This window comes from Chiloscyllium plagiosum, unplaced genomic scaffold, assembly GCF_037043375.1.
Source record: "Chiloscyllium plagiosum isolate Xiang-an unplaced genomic scaffold, Cpla_swu_hap1 HiC_scaffold_39, whole genome shotgun sequence".
In the NCBI taxonomy this organism is placed as follows: Eukaryota; Metazoa; Chordata; class Chondrichthyes; order Orectolobiformes; family Hemiscylliidae; genus Chiloscyllium; species Chiloscyllium plagiosum.
In genome coordinates this window covers 20,692,406-20,713,621 of record NW_028270177.1, presented here as the reverse complement: position 1 = coordinate 20,713,621, position 21,216 = coordinate 20,692,406, and the positions used below count along the sequence as shown (strand labels likewise).

The following is a 21,216-nucleotide window of genomic DNA, read 5'->3' as shown; positions in this document are numbered from 1 at the left end:
TCACGGTCAATGGACCCATATTTGCTTTCTTTGTATCCCTGACTTTACTTAATCCATTTAATCAACTGATGAAGTTTACTAGGTTTCACTTTGTTCCCCAAAAGCACATTAAGCTAAGCAAAGCCCCACCTTGCAACCCAGATGATTCATTCCAGGCTGGATTTTTTTCTGTAGTGTGGCATGTATACAGTTCCAACTTCTAAAGATCCCTCCTACTTCACATGGCATTTAACTATAAATCAGTGCAAACAAGTCCCATTAACTATTGATCCTGATCTTAAACAAATAATCAGTTTGCTTTAAGGAAGTAGGTCAGCCAGCTGCTTTGCAAGGAAACATGTTGAAACCGAGCTTCATCAGTGGATGCCCAACTTATTCGGCTTACAGAAAATTTCATTTGCAGACTGTCCTGGAATTAAGCAGTTGTAAATTTTTTTCCCTTTTACAACCGCATGCTTTGTCTGCTATAAAACTGACACATCCCTTTTTGTGAAACTCTGTTCCCCAACAAATCAAAACTATCTGGAGAATAGAGAGGCAAGCTGTAGGGTAGGCAGTTACAGAATGACCCGTTCTGAGATTGAAGAGCCCCTGTTCCATTTTAATTCAAATTCTGTATTGAAGATATATTTCAAGTTAACCTGCTCTGGATACACTGGCTGACATGTTACATTAATTAGACTTGCTTGCTTACCTATAGTTCCACCCATCGCCATGGCTGAAGACATCTGACCCAGGAGTTCTGGTGTAGGCTTAATTGCACCGAGGGTGGCTGCCAAACCACCAGCTACACCAATCATACCCAGTGCATTTCCCAATCTTGCTGTTTTCTGTGCAGAAAGTCCAGCCAATGCGCCAACACAGCACAGCCCTGAACCAAGGTACATCATCTATAAGGGCAACATATTTATTACTTTGTAATTAAACTTTTTAAAATGTTAGCAATATTGTCTATAATTTAATATCCATTGAAATAGTAAACAGCGTATTTTAGGTAGTAAACTTTGAATGTAACAAAAAGGTTAAGCTTTTCCCCCAACTATTAAGTACACCAAAAATATCCTGCTTCCAATTAAATTCAGGAATAGCCCATACTATATAAGTATTCAGCTTTACACGTAACCTTTCCTAATAGCTATTATTTATTTGCATTTTTTTCTATGCATATTGTGGGCAAGTTAAGTAATTATAACAGGAAGATAAAACAATAGGCCCCTATTAAAGTTGTTCAAATGCTTCAAAATTGGTTCAGTTGTCTGATGGCCTGATATATATCAGCACTCCTGCTGTTTAAACTCCAGTATTATTTACTGCTGTCTGGAGATGACTTCAGCTTGGTTTTCTTTTAATGCCACAGAACAGGGAAGACTTATGAGTTAACTCCATGGGCTTCCAAGTGTTTGCAACAAAAAAAAAATTACTTCTACCATCTTAGATTTTAGAAGGCCACTGGTGTGAGAAAAAGCCAGAGTCATTAAATAACATCAGTCAACCTCAGGATGTATGGACTTTCCTTAAACAGGTCAGAAATGTTAGCACTGATATAAAAGAGGTCACTTTCACCAGATTCAGAGATCAGATCAGATACACTTTTGTTTCTTTGTTAAAATGAAGCCCAGGGTAATTTCCAATTAACAAAAAAAGCTACATGAGCGTATAGCACCTCGGGGGTTAAAAAGAAAGTGCAGGAGTTTCAAAGAGGTACAAGTAAAGCATTGCCAAGCTGGATGACAGTATTAGCCTGGCAGGCAAATGGGGTTTCAGACATTTTAAAAGTTTAGTATTTACAAGTTTTCAGGTGAAAACTGTGACAACTAACCATTAAGGAGGTAAATTGAATTTTGGATCCATCTTTTAGCTGTATCATTACATGCAAAGTTATTGTTAGCAATCAGAAACTAGTGTCAAGTCTCTTTTGGTATTAAATTCAGTTTGCCCATTCTGTATGACTTGTCTCTTCTTTCATGGAGTGGAAAGGTATGAATAAAGCAGTGCATCATATTAGACAATTAACAATGTGACAATACTATTGCTTGAAGAGGTGCATTCTGACCTGTTTTTTTTTAAAATGAAGAGAAGTTGAGACAGAGGTGCCATCTAGTCTGCTTCAGGCTGGTAACATAAGCAACTTGTGAGGCCTTGGGGAATTATTTTTAAGATGGAACAATAGAAGCAGCCTGAATGGGTGGGGTCAAGCTCCCACAGCACGAGGATATTGGTTTACCTTTCTGCAGTTGCTGGGGTCTTGAAGCTAACGTGGAAGCTCTTATTCCTCTCTCTGTTACAGCTAAAAGCTGAAGTTCTCTTCCTGCTACTAGAATTGCATGTGAGACAATCTGTTTTACTGAATTTGCCTTTGCGAAGGGTGCGTTTATGGGATGCTACTATATTGGAACAGTTGTTCTTAAGAAGTTAAATAATATTATTCTGTTACACTTTCCAATGGAGTTGTTATTCCAATTCTTCCTTCTTTTGTTTGCATTTTAACTATAGTGTAAAAATAAAACGTGTTTTGCTTCAAGCCTGATAGTTTGACTAATCAAGTTGCATCTGGAAAGCAACACCTTACACTTGCCTTTAAAAGCACAGAAATGTTGGAGTCTAGGCTATTGTCTTAACATACTTTGAGGGGGTTTGGTCTGGTCCATAATAACAATTTCATCATGACATGACAGGGTGTTAAATGGAGCCGAAAGCTTCCTCGGCAGTGAACTGCTTCATGATTCATGAGAAATTCCTTCACATCCCCAATAAAATAAACTTGTTCTGAAAATGTGTCAATTACTGTTTTAAAACCAAGTAATTGTGTTTTTCACAAACGTATTAAAAGTGCAGGGAGTAAAATAAATGCTAATAATTTTTTTTGATTATTGTGTCACAATTTAAATTTAAAATAATCCTTTGTTTTGAAATGCTACATAGAACAGTACAGCACAGAAACAGGCACTTTGGTCCTCCATGTCTGTGCTGACCGTGATGCCATACTAGCTAACTAGTGGGCAAGATAAAAGCAACGTCAAATTCTAAACAAAGTTGCAGCGTGTAATCCCAAAGAAGGGAGATACAAAATCATTAGACACAATAGCTCAAACATGTTTTAAGCTTTTCACATGTAAAAGGAACTGGAATTACAAGTAAAACAGAAGGTAAATAGACTCGACCTGCTCTATGTTATATCCACTGGCCAAAGAGGCACCATAACCACCAAGAAATGCTGCTCCTGGTAACATGTAGAGATAGTTGTATTCAGGTGGATCTGTGGGGCGCTTAAACATATCCAACATCCTCTGGGTAATAAGGAAACCACCTGAAATAAAATACACATTTCCAAATATTGTTTATTTCACTGTAAACAAGCATATTAAATTGATGTGGCAAGGAGTAACATCAATTGCAGTTTACCACTGAAAGCAAGCATTTCCACCCAGAAGACAGTTTAAAACAAGCAACAGTTGAAACATAAAGGGAATGAAACGACTGGTTCAATGTTTGTGACAGTAAGAGTTACTGTTTTTCTAATCCATCCAATGTAGGAATGGAGGCACTATCCTTTAAGGAGAGACCTCTATAACTGTTTGGTGAAAAGGGCATCACGGCTTTTTGGACAGAGTGGGAGCTAGATCACCCTACTGCTGGGTTATAGGAATATCCTGGGCCCCTCACTTGAAAAATTAAAAAGGTAATTTAACAAAAAAAAAGGAACCCTAGAATCACTTCAAACATAAATATAGGAGGCAAGTCAGAACTATAGCATTCTGTTTGCTCAGTACTACTAAGAAACATCAATTCTCTGGAGAAAGGAAGATTCTGGTCAGGTTAAAAGGGAGCTCAGGTTCAAATAATTTAGAAAAGGACACAAATACAATCTTTGCTCTTAACAATTAAAAGTAGTTATGGAGCAATTTCGTTACCAACTCTTTCCATCCTTGAGCATTAGCTGTGCCTGTGCAATCTGAACGAATTAAAATATTCTGTAGAGGAAAAGCAAACTCAAGATGGATTGATCGATAATGATGGTGGAACTGTTGAATCAGCACCTCACACTCACTTGTCCAACTAATACCGGCATCCTATCTCCGAAATACAACCCACCTGCTATATTAATTGATGAAATAAATGCAGCTAGGAGGGCAAGTGTTTGAGGAACGGATGATGGTAAGTAACTTCCTCCCATCAGGACTAGACCACCTACAGCTGTAAGGCCTGAAGAATACAAAAATAAACACGAGTGAACCACACAGTGAAGGAAAAAATAGCTTTCAGAAATCTGCTTGCTGCTCTTTTTGTTTATTGCAATAATTTCCAAGGTCACAGGATGTTTTGATGACATCTTTACATAAGTACAGCATGGCAATATGAAGTGTTAAAATTCCATGAGTAAAATATATGATTACTTAAGCTAACATTCCAACACAGTATTATAGTTTGTGGGTCAAGGCACATAATTTGTATGCCTTTTTATAATGGGACCCTGTGAAACAGAGCATACGGTGTCTCCTGATCAAGGCCTGTTGGAAGCCAGAGGCCCACAGTTTTCACAGTCAGAAAAGCAACTGGATGGAGTTGAGTTTGTGGAAGTGCTAACCCAATGGAATCTCACTAGACCAACAATTTCTGTTTTTGTTTTCAACATGATCAGGTCTTGGTCGGTCAGTTGATTACAAAGTTCACCCATCACAAGGCATCTGCTATTGATTTTATTTCATGAAAAGAATGTCTATAAACTGACAACACAGGAAAATGCCAGTCTGACATTTCACTGATAAAAAACCTGAGATAAACCTACAGGTTTTGCAGTCAAAAGCTTTATAACTGGCTTAGAATGTCAGTGGAGTGAGAACTAAATTAGAGTCTGGTGAAAGTAGTACCTACAAATAAAAAATTACTCGTTTCAAGAAAACCTTTCTGGAAAATGCTTATTTAAACATATATGGAATTTTTTTTAAAAAAAAGATGGGACAGAACAGTCATGGAATATACCCAGACTAGAGAATATTTTCTTCTACTTCAGAGATTATACCTTTATATTAGAACTTTACAAAATGCTTACCAGAAATGGCATTCGTCACTGACATTAGTGGCGAATGTAGAGCCGGAGTGACACCCCACACAGTGTGATAGCCCACAAGGCCAGCTAGGCCGAAGGTTGTAACCATCTGCGTGAAAGCAGGATTTGGGGAGCTTATTCCTAACCCAAGAACTCCAGCCAAACCTAAAGGTGCAACATGAGTTTAGTGTTACTTCAGTAATAAATCTTGATAATGAAACATTTCATTAAATTATTGTTAGAATGAAGCACACACTTCTTTCTCTCTCACACAACTACGGTAATGACAATGAGCCGAACATTCAAGATGGAGTGAAGTGGATCAGGAAACTGGTTTATTATTCAGACAGAAAACCACTTCTGGTAGGAAGCAGATTAAAGGTAAGATTGAGCCCTTAGTTAACATGGAGGACGGTTTCCTGTTCAATTAATGGAGGTGAATAGGTTCTCAGAACTGCAGGATCAGAGGTGTTCTGGCTATAGAAGCAATTGGCTGCAGTACTGGGTAAATACACCAGAGGGCACTTCAACAAGGACACAAACAGAAAAAGTTAAAAATCACAACACTAGGTTATTGTCCAACAGGTTTAATTGGAAGCACCTGATGAAGGAGCTTTTAACTTTGTACATCCCCTAGTCCAACACCGGCATCTCCAAATCATGACAAACAGAAGAGGCAGCCACCGATAGGTGAGGGGACAGGTTTTCCCTTATTAAGAGGGTCTACCTATGTATTGCTACCCAAATAGGCTGGGACAGTCTGAGAGCTTATCTGGAACACTCCAGTCATGTGCCAGGCATTTAATCTCCATCCTGTCACATCAGGAAATTGATTGACCTCACCTTTCATATTCTCACTGAACCTAACTTGCCTTTCTGCCTTAGAGGGACTTGGTTTCCCTACTGTCAGACAGGATGGTGCTGGGATCTACACCCTGATGATGATCCTCTCCTCAATGTCCCACCCCACTTCCCTCCTGCCTTCAGGTGGAATCCTGAAAATTTAACCCTACAGGCAATTATCTCAAACCAAAGTGCTGTGACAGGATCAATTCATCATCAATACAATGAATTATTTTGATCCAATTAATGAAATTAGGAATCAGATAGGAATTTGATTTTCACTAGATGGATGATCGATTAAAAAGATGAGTGTATCAGCCGCTGATTGCAAAAGATTTTGCCCAAGGCTAGAGGTGTCTGAAAACGTCTGATCCTCTTCCGATTTTACAGGCTAAGTAAGACTTGGCCTGCTTTGTGGACGGCCACATATGAACGCCACACAGAGCAGAAACCTGCAGGGAGGGCTGCTCAGATCACTGGCCACTCTTCCATTTTCTATTCATGGTTGCATAGCCTTGGGAGCAGGAATTGAAACCACACAAGTATCAATAGCACAAAAACACTGATCTAGCTCCCCTGAAGCCTCTTTCTGTTTGATTGTCCTCTCCCTAGGTTAGAGCTTACTGGCATTTTTTTGAAAAAAGGGGTTTTCCAATATTTACCTGCTGTTTACCTATTACTTACTTATCTGTGCTACCTAACTGTGTGATCTGCCTGTATTGCTCGCAAGACAAAAGCTTTTCACTGTGCCCCGGTACACGTGACAATAAATTCAATTCAATTGATTTGATTTTTGTCCATTTGGGAGCAATTCTGCACCACCGTTACTGGTCCAGTTCAACTAAAACAAGGTACAAATGTTTTCTTCCCCTCCCCCCACCCGCCTCTGGCCGTACCTGTTGTATAGATCCCTGCAGAGGTCATTGTCTTTGTGAAGGGAGAAACCATGGCCTCCTTTTCCATTTCAAGCTCTGCCACTGACTTTTGTTTAACAGGCGCACTCACTGGAACACTCAAGGGTTGAGGTGCTGGAAACAAATTCTTGCCTTGCTGTGTGCAAAAGGTGGAAAGTTTTAAGCATCCATAATTTAATCCCTTATCAAATGGAGATCGATTTATCTTCCTTGTTTCTAAAACTTACTGGCCAAATACATTTTTGACAGGTAATAGGAGTACACAAAATTAGTGAAAGATCCAAACTCTGCACAGATGTCGGGACTTACATAGCATCTTTATTGTAGGAAATTGTTCTTGCGCATCACAGCAGCCTGATCAGTCAAAAGCTGACATTAAATCAAAGGAGATATTAGAAAATGGTGTCACAAGATTCGGTTGAAGATTTTATTTTGTCTTAAATGATGTCAAAAGAAAGGCAGTGATTTAGGAAGGAAATTCCAGTGCTGAGATAACACTTGAAAAGTGTGATGCTGGAAAAGCACAGCAGGTCAGGCAGCATCCAAGAAGCAGCAGAATTGACGTTTTGGGCAGAAGCCCTTCATCAGGAATGGGTGGGGGTGCTGATAAGACGATAGGTAGACACAGGTAGGGGCTGATGGTGATAGGTCAGAGGGGAGGGTGAAGCGGATAGAGAGGAAGGACGATGGACAGGTAGGATGGTTCAAGATGGCAGTGCCGGGTTGGATCTGGGATGAGGTTGGGGGGTGGGGGGGTGGGAGGAGGAGGAGGGAAGATGAGGCATTCTACTTCCAGGTGTTGGGTGGCTTGGATTTGGCGGTGGGTGAGACCCAAGATTTGCATGTCCTTGGTGGAGTGGGAGGGGCAGTTGAAGTGGTGAGGTTGTTTGGTGAGCAAGTCCCAGAGATGTTCCCTGAAACATTCTGTGAGTTGACGTCCTGCCTCCCCAACGTACAGGAGACCACATCAAGAGCAATGGACACAGTAGCTGAGGTGTTTGGATGTGCAGGAAAATCTTTGCTGGATGTGGAAGGATCCTTTGGGGCCTGAGACTGAGGTGAGGGGGGAGGTGTGGGTGCACACAGGTTTCCTGATGAAAGGCTTTTGCCCGAAACATCAATTTTCCTGCTGCTCGGATGCTGCCTGACCCGCTGTGCTTTTCCAGCACCACACTCTTGACTCTAATCTCTAGCATCTGCAGTCCTCACTTTCGCCTAGCAGGTTTTGCATTGATAAGGTAAGGAGCCAGGAGTGGGGAGTGGGTTGGTGGGGAGCCGTGGACCTAACGAGGGAATCGCGGAAGGAATGGTCTCTGCAGAATGCCAATAGGGGTGGGGAGGGAAGTATATTTCTGCTGGTGGGGTCTGAATGTAGGTGGCAGAAATGGCGGAAGATAATGCGCTGTATCTAGAGATTAGTGGGGTTCTATCCTTGTTGCAGTTGGAGGGGTGGGGTTCAAGGACAGAGGTGCAGGAAATGGAGTAGATGCACTGGAGGGCATTGACCACATGGGAGGGTAAGTTGAAATAGGTGGCCATCTAGGATGCCCTGGAATGGAATTGCTCCTCCTGGGAGCAGACATGGTGGAGGTGGAGCAGTTGGGAGTAGGGGATAGCATTTTTACAGGAGGGGTTGTTGGAGGAGGTGTAGTCCAGGGAGCTGTGGTTGAAGATCATTGGTAATGGAGACAGAGGGGTCTAGGAAGGGGAGGGAAGTGTCTGATAAGTGTCTAGGTGAACTTGAGATCAGGGTGGAAGGCTGATAAGCAGTTCAACCTCCTCATGAGAGCATGAGGTGGCGCTAATATTCATCAATGTAGCAGAGGAAAAGGTGGAGTATGTTGCCAGTGTAACCATGGCCTCCTCCCACCGCCAAATCCAAGCCACCCAACACCTGGAGGAAGAACACCTCATCTTCCACCTTGGGACCCTCCAACCACACAGCATCAACATCGATTTCACCTGTTTCTTCATCTCACCTCATTCCAGATCCAACCCTCAAACTCTGCACTGCCCTTTTGAACTGTCCTACCTGTCCATCTTCCTTCCCACCTATCTGCTCCACGCTCCACCCTCCCCTCTGACCAATCACCATCACCCCCACCTGCATCTACCTACACCTTCCCAGCAACCTTCCCCAAGCCCCACTCCCACCTTCGTATTTATCTCTCCGCATCTCCCCCCTGCCCAGCCACATTCCTGATGAAGGGCTCATGACCGAAACTTCGACTCTCCTGCTCCTCAGATGCTGCCTGACCTGCTGTGCGTTTCCAGCACCACGTTTTGCGACTGTGATCTCCAGCATCTGCAGTCCTCGCTTTCTCTTAGATAACATTGCCAGTAACGGTGTAGTACAGCAAGCAAAGGGCAGTGCAAGAGGTCAGAGTCTGAAGATCCCAAGGCTCTTGGCAGGTTATAGGGCCGAATGAGGTTACAGCAATGAAGAAACTATGAACTATTTTGATGGCAAAAATGAGTTTTATAAAAACTCTAAGCGAAGGTGAACTTTGAACCTGTGTATACCCATGAGAACATCTTGATAAATGTTAGGTCACAGGAACCAGAATTGTGTGTCAGGTACAGCTAAGAGACAAGCTAGCCAGCTGAACACTAGAATTGCCAGTTCTAAAGATGAGAGCTTCAGCAGTGGATGCAGGGACAAAAGCGGCTAATGTTTCTGGGGGAAAGTACATACTTTGGTCAATACCAACACAAAGGGAAGGAATTGGTAGAGGATGATCTCAGGGAAGGGAGTGTCACATTTCTGAGCCAAGTTGTCATTAAAAAGGAAGAGGTGTTGTTCATCTTAAAAAGTATTAAGGTAGATAAATCCCGGGATATTGAGGGAGGCAAGGGAACAAGTTGCTGGAGCATTGACAGACATCTTTATATCCTCTCTGGCAACAGGTGAGGTCCCAGAGGACTGGAGGATAGCCAGTGTTGTCCCATTGTTTAACAAGGGTAATGGGGATAATCCAGGAAATAACTGGCCTATCAGCCTCACATCACTGTTAGGGAAATTATTGGAAAAGATTCTCAGGAACAAGATCTATATGCATTTAGAAGCAAATGGATTTATTAGCGAGGGACAGCATGGGTTTTGTGCGGGGGAGGCCATGCCTCACTAACTTGATCAAGTTTTTTGAGGTGACGACAAAGATGATTGATGAGGGAAAAGTGGTTGATGTTGTCTACATGGAGTTCAATAAAGCCTTTAACAAGTACCAGTCTGCTATAAGGGACCAAAAGGTGAAGTCACATGGCATGGGATGTGCTGGAAAGATGGATACAGAACTGGCTTAGTCATAGGAGACAGAGGAGTCGGTGGAAGGATGCTTTTTGGAATGGAGGGTCGTGACCAGTGATGTTCCAAGGGATCAGTGCCGGGACCTCTGCTGTATGTGTTGAGAGTGTGTTGCTGGAAAAGCACAGCAGGTCAGACAGCATCGAAGAGCAGGAGAATCGACATTTTGGGCCATGGCCCTTCATCAGGATGAATCTTATGCCCGAAATGTTGATTCTCCTGATCCTCGGATGCTGCCTGACCTGCTGAGCTTTTCCAGCAACACACTCTCGCCTCTGATCTCTCGCATCTGCAGACCTCACTTTCTCCTCTGCTGTATGTGGTCTACAAGAATGATTTGGAGGAAAACAAAGCTGGTCTAATTAGTAAGTTTGTAGATGATATAAAGATTGGTTGAGTTGTGGACAGTGAGGAAGATTGTCAGAGGATACAACAGGATATAGATCAGTTGGAAGCATGGACAGAAAAATGGCAGATGGAGTTTAATCTGGATAAACATGAGGTGATGCATTTTGGAAGGTCAGTACAGGTGGAAATTATATAGTTAATCCTTAAAGGTATTGATATGCAGAGGGATCTGGGTGTGCAGGTCCACAGATCACTGAAGGTGACAGTGCAGGTAAATGAGATAGAAAAAAAAAGGCCTATGGCATGCTTGCCTTCATTGAAAGGGACATTGAGTGTAAGGATAGACAAGTTATCCTGCATCTTTAAATAACTTTAGTCAGGCCGCACTTGGAATATTCCAGACAGTTCTGGTCTCGACACTATCAGAAGGATGTGGATGCTTCAGAGAGAATAAAGAAAAGATCTACCAGGATCTGGTATGGGATTTTTTAGCTATGAAGAAAGGTTAGGAGACTGGGTTTGCTTTCACTGGAATGCAAGAGGTAGAGGGAAACCTGATAGAAGTTTACAAGATTGTGAATGGCATGGAAAGTATGAGGGTGTTTCCCAGTGTAGAGGGGTCAATTACTAGGTTCAAGGTGCCAGGGGAGGAACTTAAAAGTGATGTGAGAGGCAATTTTCTTTTCCACAAAGGGTGGTGAGTGCCTGGAACACACTGCCAGAGGTGGTGCTGGAAGCAGACTCAAAAGCAACATTCAAGAAACACCTAGACAAACCACATGAATAGGAAGGGAAGAGGGAGATGGATTCTGTAAGGGAAGACAGTTTTAATATGGAAGGGTAAAATGTGTTGACGAGGGTTGGAGGGCTGTATTGTCCTTTGTTCTTCTTTGTATGTGATTTATGGCTACGGGGTCAGAAAGGAAGCAAAGGTCGAGAGTGCAAAACCTCAAACAATCCATATGGTTCAACTCACCAAAATTCTCATCTTCATATTGGTTAGCACTTTATCTAATTTCAAACTTCACATTTCCTCTTTCTCCAGTACAGTGATAATTAACTAGTAATTATCCCTCCTGATTTTACACTTCCTGTCTCTTTTTTGTGAGAAATCTGGATTCAAATAGGATTCAGGTGGGAAGGTAGCTATTAAATCTGAGCAAATGTAGCAGCAATTGCCAGGAATGCAATGATGTTGCTGCTCCTTGTTAGACTCATTTAATCAGCAGAAAAAACACAGGGAAAATATGTCCTAAGATTTCAGCAATCCATTTAACATTCCTCCACTGACTGTGCGCAGCCTGATCGCACTTCATCAATTTTGTAATCTTTAAAGAAAATGTAAGTGCAGTTCAGCATTTTCAAATTACGTAACATGAAGTGTTAATCTTCTTCACTTGCTTACTCAAATCCAATGGTAAGCCTTTTACACTAATCGGAATCAGATTAATGAATCACAACACCCACCTGCATTACCAAAGTGCCTCGGATAACGTGATCAACTGTTCCATAGCCAAATTCATCCTTGGGCTCAAAGTGAAAGTATTCCTTGTCAGGACTGATTGCCTTCAACAGCTTTAAAATGTTATTTGAGTACAGGCTACTGGCCTGTGTAGCCATTCTGCTTGGTAAATCTGTATAGCCGATGTGGGTCACACCCTAACAGATCAGACGAGAGTCTTAACAAAAATGAGCTGACATTTACAAAAGGTAATATTAGACTGTAACCTTTTTTTAAAAAAACCTTAAAATGTAAACAAAACAAAAATGCAACTTTTGCGAATCTTTTACTAACCTTATGTACATAAATTTCTTCAGGTTTTGTTGTTGCAATATTTCCACCAGCTTCAGCAGCTAAATCCACGATAACTGAGCCATCCTTCATTGATTCCACCATCTCCTGAGAGATAAGAATTGGAGCCCGTTTTCCTGCAAAAACAAGATTTATAAAATTACTACAAGTGTATTTTGCCTTTACTCATTGATATTCCATACTCAACATTAAAAACATTACACATTTTAAGACGACTTCTTTCTACTTTATAAATTAGCAGAAATCATGCTCTTGTGAAATCTATAACTTTAATATATTGCTTTCATCTATTTGAATATACAGCACATACTACAGTAAGTTAGCTCGAAGCAACAGAATTCCGTTTTATTTAAGGAAATGGGTAATCTTATTTGCTTTACAATATTCAATATTCTTTCTTCTCCTTATTACACATCAACTTAAAAGGGAAACTCCCTGCTGAGATACTTAAAACTTAGTTTGGGCAGCTCATTGGTACCTTATTCATTTACCTATTTCTAAAGTGTACATCGAGACAACTGGGTTGTAAAAAGGTACTTCATCAACGAAGCATTGAATTTTAACACAAAAAGACAATTTTGTCAGCAGTGAATTTAGACAAATGGATGAGGAAAACAGAATAGGTGCACCTTTCATCAAACTGGCTTAATCCAGCCAAATGATCACTGATGTGAAATGCTAACTGTTTCTCTCTCCAAAGATATCAACTGATATGCTGAGTATTTCCAATTTTTGCTTCAGATTTCCAGCATCAATAGTATTTTGTCGCTGTAAAGATCATTGTAATCTTTGTTGCTTTGAATAGCTACTTTTATCTTCTTCTTTCAACCAACTACCATTTATTCAGCTGCTTAGCCTGTTTTTGCATTTTAAAAACAATCCCTTAAAGGATGTGGACACTACTGATGAGGCCACCATTTACAGCATTGCCCTCAAGAAGATGGTGGTCAGCTGCCCTCTCAAACTGTTGAATCCATGGTGGCACAGGAACAGTGTCATTAGCAAGCAATTTCCAAAATTTTGATTCAGTGACAGTGAGGGAAAAGTGATAAAAGTTCCAAGACACGACGGTGAGTAGCTTGGAGGGTAACTTGTGGGTGATGGTTTCACTATGCATCTTTCTAGATAGTAAAAGCCATGAGCTTGGATGGTTTGCAAGCTTTAACCTTGCCCATTAGTCTATTATGTTGTACCTCATGGAAATCCAGAAACACTATATCTTCTGTGGCACCCATGTCAACTCTCCCTGCTTCGAGCGCAGCCCAACACAAGCTGGAAGTACTTTCCATTTAGGCTCGATGCAGCTTTCTGGTCTCAACATGAAGTTCAGCAACTTCAGTACATGAACTCTCTCCACCATTTTGATAAAATATGTAATCTTCTGGCATTTAAAAAAAATCTTTCTTTACTACTATGACTTCCCTCTGACAAAGCCATGATGACTCTCCTTAATGAAACTTTGCCTCTGAAAATAGAGGTTAATGTTTTCCTTCATTATTTTCTACAATAGTTTCTCTATCACTGATGTTAGACTCATTGGTCAATAGTTCCCCGGTCTCTCTTCACCACCTTTCTTATAAAGAGGAATCCCACTAGCAGTCCTCTGGCACCGGCCCTCAGGCAATTTAAAAAAAATTTCCTCCCTCGTCTCTCACAGCAGCTTGGGATACAACTTGTCTGGACCTGAAAATTTCCCCACTTTTCAGTCAGCTGAAAGGTCTTCACTTTTTACGTCAATCTGCTTCAGAACGTCATAGTCATACAGCACGGAAACAGATCCTTCAGTCCAAACAGAACATAACCCTAACCTTAACTGATCCCATCTGCCTGCTCTTTGCCCACATCTCTCAAAACCTTTCCTATCCATGTACTGATCCGAATGTCTTTTAAATGTCGTAACTGCACCCAAATCCTCCACTTTCTCGGTAAGTTCATTCAACAAGCGACCCATCCTCAGTGTGAAACTTTTACCCCTCTGGCCTTTTTAAAATTTCTTTCCTCTCACTGTAAAAACGTGCCCCCAGTCTATAAGTCCCTCATCCTAGGAAGAAGACCCTATCTATACCCCTCATTATTCTATAAAGTCACCTCTCAACCTTGTACGCTCCAGTGAAAAAAGTCCCAAACTATCCAGCCATTTTTTATAGTTCAAACCTTCCATACCCGGCAATATCCTGGTAAATCTCTTCTGAACCTTCTCCAGCTTAATAATACCCTTCCTATAACAGGGTGACCAGAACTGGACATAGGACTCCAGAAGAGTCCTCACCAATTTCCTGTACCAGAAGAGTCCTCACCAACCTCAACATGACTTCCCAACTCCTGTAATGAAAAGGATTCTATCTTCTAAAATTCTGTATCTGAGTCCTTCTCATCCTGATTAAAGTACTTATTTAACATTCTACCAATGTCCTCCAGCTTCAAGCACACATTGTCTCCTTGGTCACCAATAAGCCTTACTCTTTTGCTGGTATATTTGTAGAATATCTTGGGATTCACCCTAATCTTGCCTGCCAGCACCTTTTCACCTCTTTGCTTTCCAAATCAGTTTTTTTTAACGTTCTACCTTGCACTTTCTACACTTCTCCAAGGCCTCTGTTGTTTTGTTCACTTCATTCCTGTTACACCTCTCTCTTTTCTTGTAATCCAGTCTTGACTATTGCAAGACATCCAAGGCTCTTTGGGTTTGTTGCTGCTACATTTCACCAGAAAAGGAAAATGGTGGGTCTGTCCTCGACCCCCTGTAGCTTTTTGAACATATCTCACTGTTCTACTGTAGATTTACCCTCCAGCAGCTGTTCCCAGCCCATTCTGGTTAGATCCTGCCTTATTTTATGCTTTATCCCATTCCAAAACTCTTTTTTTTTGCAGACCAAAAAGCTGAGACTATAATCATGGGAAAAAATAAAACTGGGCTGCGTTTTTTCTCTTCTGCATTAAAAAGGCCAACATGCATCTTTTGGAAAATTTGGAGATTTTGCAAATAAAATGACAAAGTGATTTTGAAAAAAAAAAGAGCATCACTCACCTGGGATCAGAGCAGTACTGATGAGAATATCCACTTCCTTACACTGTTTGGCAAACAGTGCCATTTCAGCTTCAATAAACTCCTTTGACATCTCTTTAGCATATCCCCCCGTTCCTTCTCCTGACTCCTCCACATCAACTTGAAGGGGCTCTGCTCCAAACGATTTAAACTGTTCCAACGCTGCAGCTCTACAGAAGAATTATACATGATAATTTGTCTTTGATGATTGCCTATACAGCAGAGTTTGGGCACCTTTTCTGTAAAAGGCCAGCTTCCAAGCTGGTTGGAACATTAGTCATAATTCATCGATGAGGCCTTCCAGTAACTTCACAAGCTTGTCCATCTCAGCTCTCTGTAATAGCAGCATTGATTAGAGAATTGACTGCAGAGGTTAACGTGCTTCATCTACAATACTAACTAAATTGGAAACAGGGTGAGCACTATAAAATGTATCCCCTTTCAAAAGAAAGAAGTTTTTTTTAAAAAAATGTTGATTAAATGCAGCAGCATTGCTTTTAAATTCCCTCACAGCCAACATTTAAATCTAACAACATCCTAATTAGTTCCACTTGTTCAATTTGGACATTTAATCAACATTTTTTTTTAAACTTTTCTTTTGAAAGGGGATAAATTATGTGGCGCTCACCCTGTTCCCAATTTAGATAGTATTACAGATAGAACACGTTAACCTCTGCATTCAATTCTCCAATCAACGCTGCTAAAAAGAAAAACTCTGCATTGAAAGAGAGATCCATAAGTGTATCCTAATAACCTTTGATGAAACGCCCAATGGTCGTTTAGTTTTAATTAACATCTTCCTCTGAAGATTGAGATTCCAATGTCCTAGCGTCAATAGCCAAAATATTCGTTACCATTGTTTTACTGTTTTCTTGATCTTCTTTTTCCATTTTATAGACATAGGGGGCAGAATATTTAATATACTTGCGTGCAGCAAAAGCAATATTACCTCGTGTCAAAACCACGGACTATGGCTCCCATCGATTTTGCAGCACCTGCAGCAGCTAAACCGGCAACACCTCCACCAATAACCAGTACCTAGCGTACAAGACATTAAGTTGATTTAAGTGGAGAAATTACAGAAAACCATTTATAATTACAATGGTTAAAACTAATGTTTACTGTGGTTTCCATTTTGAGGTATTCTTCATTAGGCAAGATACTCAGGCCTCAAAAAGAGCCCATGACAGATTCACTCAGAGTATTCTAGAGGAGAAAGGCTTCAGCTATGAGAAGTGATTAAAGGAACTGGAGCTTCATCATTTAAGAAGAGGAGGTAGACAGGAGATGATGTTCAAAAATATGAACGGGATGGAACGAAGAAAATTGGAAAACAAAAGTCTATTGTTTTGTGCATCAGTATAACTTTTGGGCTGCTCTTCTATAAACCACAGTGTAAATAATATTCACAATTAGCTATTAAGTGGGAAGCAATTTGGAGAAAAGGCAGGAAAATTACACAAATTGGACAGCTTCTTTTTAAAAAATGTCAGCCATTGCAGCAACAGTGTAATGCTCAGATTACAATGTTACACTGCAATAAAACATGCAGTACATCATAAAATAATTTAAGCCAACTTTCTCTGATAACTGAATTAATACTTCTGGAGGAATGGAAATCATAAAATTATTAACTGCATTTTAGCCTTGAAACATTCAGTATGGTAAACATTTAAAAAAAAACAAAATGCCACTAACCCAAATTCCCAAAAACTGCCCATTATCGAAAACTGCTCAGCAATTGTAAGGGGTTTGTTCAGTATTCAGTGTACAACATCTTTTAGTGGGGGGGAGAAGGTTCCTTCACAATAAGGGGAGGTGGATATCATCCAGATTCCCTAACATGCTTTTACTCAATAATCGAACTATAGAGGCAGAAGTCCAAGGTCTGCTCAAAAGAAAAGAACTGGCAACATATCTCTTTAACCATTTTACCCTTATTATCATAAACACGATTTTTCCATGGTTGTTGCTACCAACTGGTTGATAAATTCAGTACATATTGTCCCACAAAGAGTGGATGTTTAAAATCCACTTCAGTTGGAATATTAAATATCAGGGAAGTGGTAAAAGCAAAGCGGTTCTGAAAACTGCAATGACGTATCATCAAAATAACAATTATGTTGCGTAAAGAATAGAAACCCTAAAATGTGCCCTTAAAGTCATCAATTGGGATAAATAATAATAAGTTCTGTAAATATATGCAAAAACGGTGTCTCTGTGGTTAGCACTTGCACAACACCAGGGACCCAGGTTCGATTCCGGCGTTGGGCAACTGTTTGTGTGAAGTTTGCACATTCTCCCCGCGTCTGCATGAGTTTCCTCCAGGTGCTCCGGCTTCCTCCCACAGTCCAAAGTTGTGCAGGTCAGGTGAATGGGTCATTCTAAATTGCCCACAGTGTTAGGTGCATTAGTCAGAGAGAATTGGGTCTGGGTGCATTTCTGTTTGGAGGGTTGATGTGTACTCGTTGGGTCGAAGGGCCTGTTCCCACACTGTAGGAAATCTAATCTAATCTAAACAAACAGGATTTAGGAACCCATAGGTCACGCAGCCCTTTGAGCTGGTTTACCATTCAATAAGATCATGGCTAATCAAACTATCGCCTCTACTCTAATTTCCTGTCTGTCTTCTATAAACTTTGATCCACTTGTCAATCAAGGATCTAACTCAGCCTTAAAGTATTCAATTACCCTGCGCTCCCCGCCTCCCCCCACCTGCTCCCTGGCAAACAGAATTCCACTGAATAACAATTGAATAAAACAATTCTCATTTATGTCTTAAATGGGAGTATGCTTTAAGTTTTAAACTGTTTTGCCTAGTTCTAGTCTCTCCCATGCAAAGAGATATTCTCTCGGTATCCACCCTGTCAAATCCCCTAAATATCTTATATATTTCAATAAGATCACTTCTCATTCTTCTAATCTCCAACAGAACCTACACAACCTGTCTAGAAATGTTCCAGAATTTAAAATGTAATATGTTGAAGGTGTGTAGTGGGTCTGCTAACGTCTGAAGGTTTGGTTATTCCTTACATATGCAACTAGAAATGATGCCCAATATTAGACATTAGAGTTTCAGTATGTCTTTCATTTTCCTTTATCTGGAGGAAGTCAGTAAATATCTGACACTATCTCAAAGAAGGCAATTGCAAAGTGGTCTCCTTCCTATCGGAAAAATGTTGTGAAAACTTGAAAGGGTTCAGAAAAGATTTACAAGGATGTTGCCAGGTTTGGAGGGTTTGAGCTATAGGGAGAGGTTAATTAGGCGGGGGCTATTTTCCCTGGAGCGTCGGAGGCTGAGGGGTGACCTTTAGAGAGGTTTATAAAATTATAAGGGGCATGGATAGGGTAAATAGCCAATGTCTTTTTTCCAGGGTAGGGGTGTCCAAAACTAGAGGGTATAGGTTTAAGATGAGAGGGGAAGATTTAAAAAGGACCATGGGGTAACTTTTTCACAGAGGGTAGTGTGTCTATGGAGTGAGCTGTTAGAGGAGGCTGATACAATTACAACATTTAATAAAAGACATCTGGATGGATATAAGGTTTAGACAGAAATAGGCCAAATGGGAGTAGATTATTTTAGGATATCTAATGAGTTGGACCAAAGGGTGTTTTTCCATGCTGTCCATTTCTTTGACCCTGTTTTTACACATGTAGCCAATCGGATGGTTAACATTATCTCGCCAGAGGGTCCAGCTGCTTAATTCTTAATCCTGATGTGTTTGTAACATTTTGCATATAAGCTGCCTACAGTACATCTGTATTTAGCCGTGATATTTACTGCAAACCTTCCTTCCATTAACTCAAGGACAAAGCAGCTGGGTCAAAATCAAAATGTCTTGGACATACTGAAGTTTAATTCTGTAGGAATTCAAATGGATTCTATAAGGCAGTGAGGGGATAATGTAAAGCAGGACTGAAATTGTGCAACAATGCTACAACATTATATAGTGGTTGCACTAAAATTGTAAATTCCAGAGCAGTATTTATTGAACAACGTTTACCTTTGCAGGAGGTACTTTTCCAGCAGCTGTTATCTGACCAGTGAAGAATCTACCAAAATGGTTAGCTGCCAGGACAACAGACTTATACCTGGGAAAAGATAACAACAAGTATTTGAAAACATTCTTAGGAAATGACAAGGGTTATTGTACAGTAAGACACTAACAACAGAATGCATTTATCTAGCATCACTAAGAAGCTTTACAGAGGGACAGATGCTGAATGCATAGAAGGATGGAATCCCTACAGTGTGGAAGTAGGCCATTTGGCCCATTGAGTTCACATGGATCCTCTGAAGAGCATCCCGCCCAGACCCACCGCCCATCTCACAAAATGTCTGCAGGAGTTAGGGAGATGACCAACTTCGTACAACAATGTTTTCAAAAGAATGAAAGAGCAAGAAAAAGAGAAGTGAAGGGGGAAGGATTTAGTGAAAGAATTCCAAAGATGAAAGCCAAGACAATCAATGGCTCAGCTACCATTGATCAACATTATCATTCCTTATTCTTATGGTGACATTTTGCAACCCAAAAATATACAAATTATTTAAAATAAAATGTAATAGTCAATGTAAAATTCGACAGACAGGCAAATCATTTTTGATTGCAGTGTTGCTAGCTGTAAAGATTCTCGCAAGTTCCACTCATTGTGTGAACCATCGCACGGACAAAAGTTGTCATGAATGATTCTCCTGCTTAACCCCTCACTTCAGCAGAGGCATGGACATCCGCAAGTTAAAACCATCACCAGGTCTCTCTCTCTCTCTCTCTCAAGATCCGGTAAGAGCATGGTGACTTTACCTTTTTATTAGCATGGACAGAGAATGTGGAAAATCTCAGTGATCATTCTCCACAAGCAAAGAAGTGTAGCCACTGTTGTGTTTTAGAAAGCAATAGCTAATTTTATGCACAAGAAACAAAAAGATAATGACCAGATGATCTGTTTTTGTGAGTTTGATTAAGAGAAATATATTACACAGGACAATAGTGTAACTCCATAGCTCTGCTTCAAACTAGGATCTTTTACATCCACCCGCACAGAGCTTTCTGTTGCTTTTATTCTTTGTATTGACATGGTAAACTACCAAGCCAATTGTTACCATTCCACATCTTGTCAGCCTTTCTCTAATTAATTCATCACCATTTGCTGAGTACTGCCAGACAAGGTGGTGGAGGCTGGTACAATTACAACATTTAAAAGACATCAGGATGGGTAAATGAATAAGATGGGTTTAAAGGGATATGGGCCAAATGTTGGCAAAGTGGACTGGATTAATTTAGGATATCTGGTCGGCATGGACAAGTTCGACGTATGGGTCTGTTTCTATGCTGTACATCTCTATGGCGCAATGACATGTTTACAACTAACCCCTTAAAGTCCACATTGCTTCAATTTCCTCTAGAGTCATAGAGATGTACAGCACAGAAACAGACCCTTCAGTCCAACTTGTCCATGCCAACCAGATATCCCAACCCAATCTAGTCTCACCTGGCAGCACCCAGCCCATATCTCTCTAAACGTTTCCCATTTATATACCCATCCAAATGTGTTTTAAATGTTGCAACTGTACCAGCCTCCACCACTTCCTCTGGCAGCTCATTCCATATACGCACCATCATTTACGTGAAAAGGTTGCCCCTTAGGTGTCTTTTATATCTTTCCCCTCTCACCCTGAACCTATGCCCTCTAGTTCTAGACTCCCCTGACCCAGGGAAAAGACCTTGTCTATTTATCCTATCAACCTCCCCTCATGATTTCATAAACTTCTTATATGGTCACCCCTCATCCTCCGACGATCCAGGGAATACAGCGTCAGCCTATTCAACCTCTCCCCCTATAGCTCAAATCCTCCAACCCTGGCAACATCCTTGTAAATCTTTTCTGAACCCTCTCAAGTTT

At 40.8% G+C, this 21,216-nt stretch overlaps 1 protein-coding gene across 1 annotated transcript in view; it reads right to left on the bottom strand.

Annotated features, from left to right (window-relative positions):
• nnt2 (nicotinamide nucleotide transhydrogenase 2) overlaps positions 1 to 21,216 on the bottom strand; it is a 68,036-nt gene that overhangs the window by 29,210 nt on the left and 17,610 nt on the right. Inside the window, exons 5-14 of the mRNA XM_043677408.2 lie at positions 19,320 to 19,407; positions 16,265 to 16,353; positions 15,298 to 15,485; positions 12,252 to 12,385; positions 11,924 to 12,115; positions 6,787 to 6,940; positions 5,051 to 5,212; positions 4,093 to 4,203; positions 3,162 to 3,307; positions 695 to 890 (exon numbers count right to left, since the gene is read on the bottom strand). Coding sequence (XP_043533343.2) covers positions 695 to 890; positions 3,162 to 3,307; positions 4,093 to 4,203; positions 5,051 to 5,212; positions 6,787 to 6,940; positions 11,924 to 12,115; positions 12,252 to 12,385; positions 15,298 to 15,485; positions 16,265 to 16,353; positions 19,320 to 19,407 — 1,460 coding nt within the window. The remainder of the gene's footprint in view (positions 1 to 694; positions 891 to 3,161; positions 3,308 to 4,092; positions 4,204 to 5,050; positions 5,213 to 6,786; positions 6,941 to 11,923; positions 12,116 to 12,251; positions 12,386 to 15,297; positions 15,486 to 16,264; positions 16,354 to 19,319; positions 19,408 to 21,216) is intronic.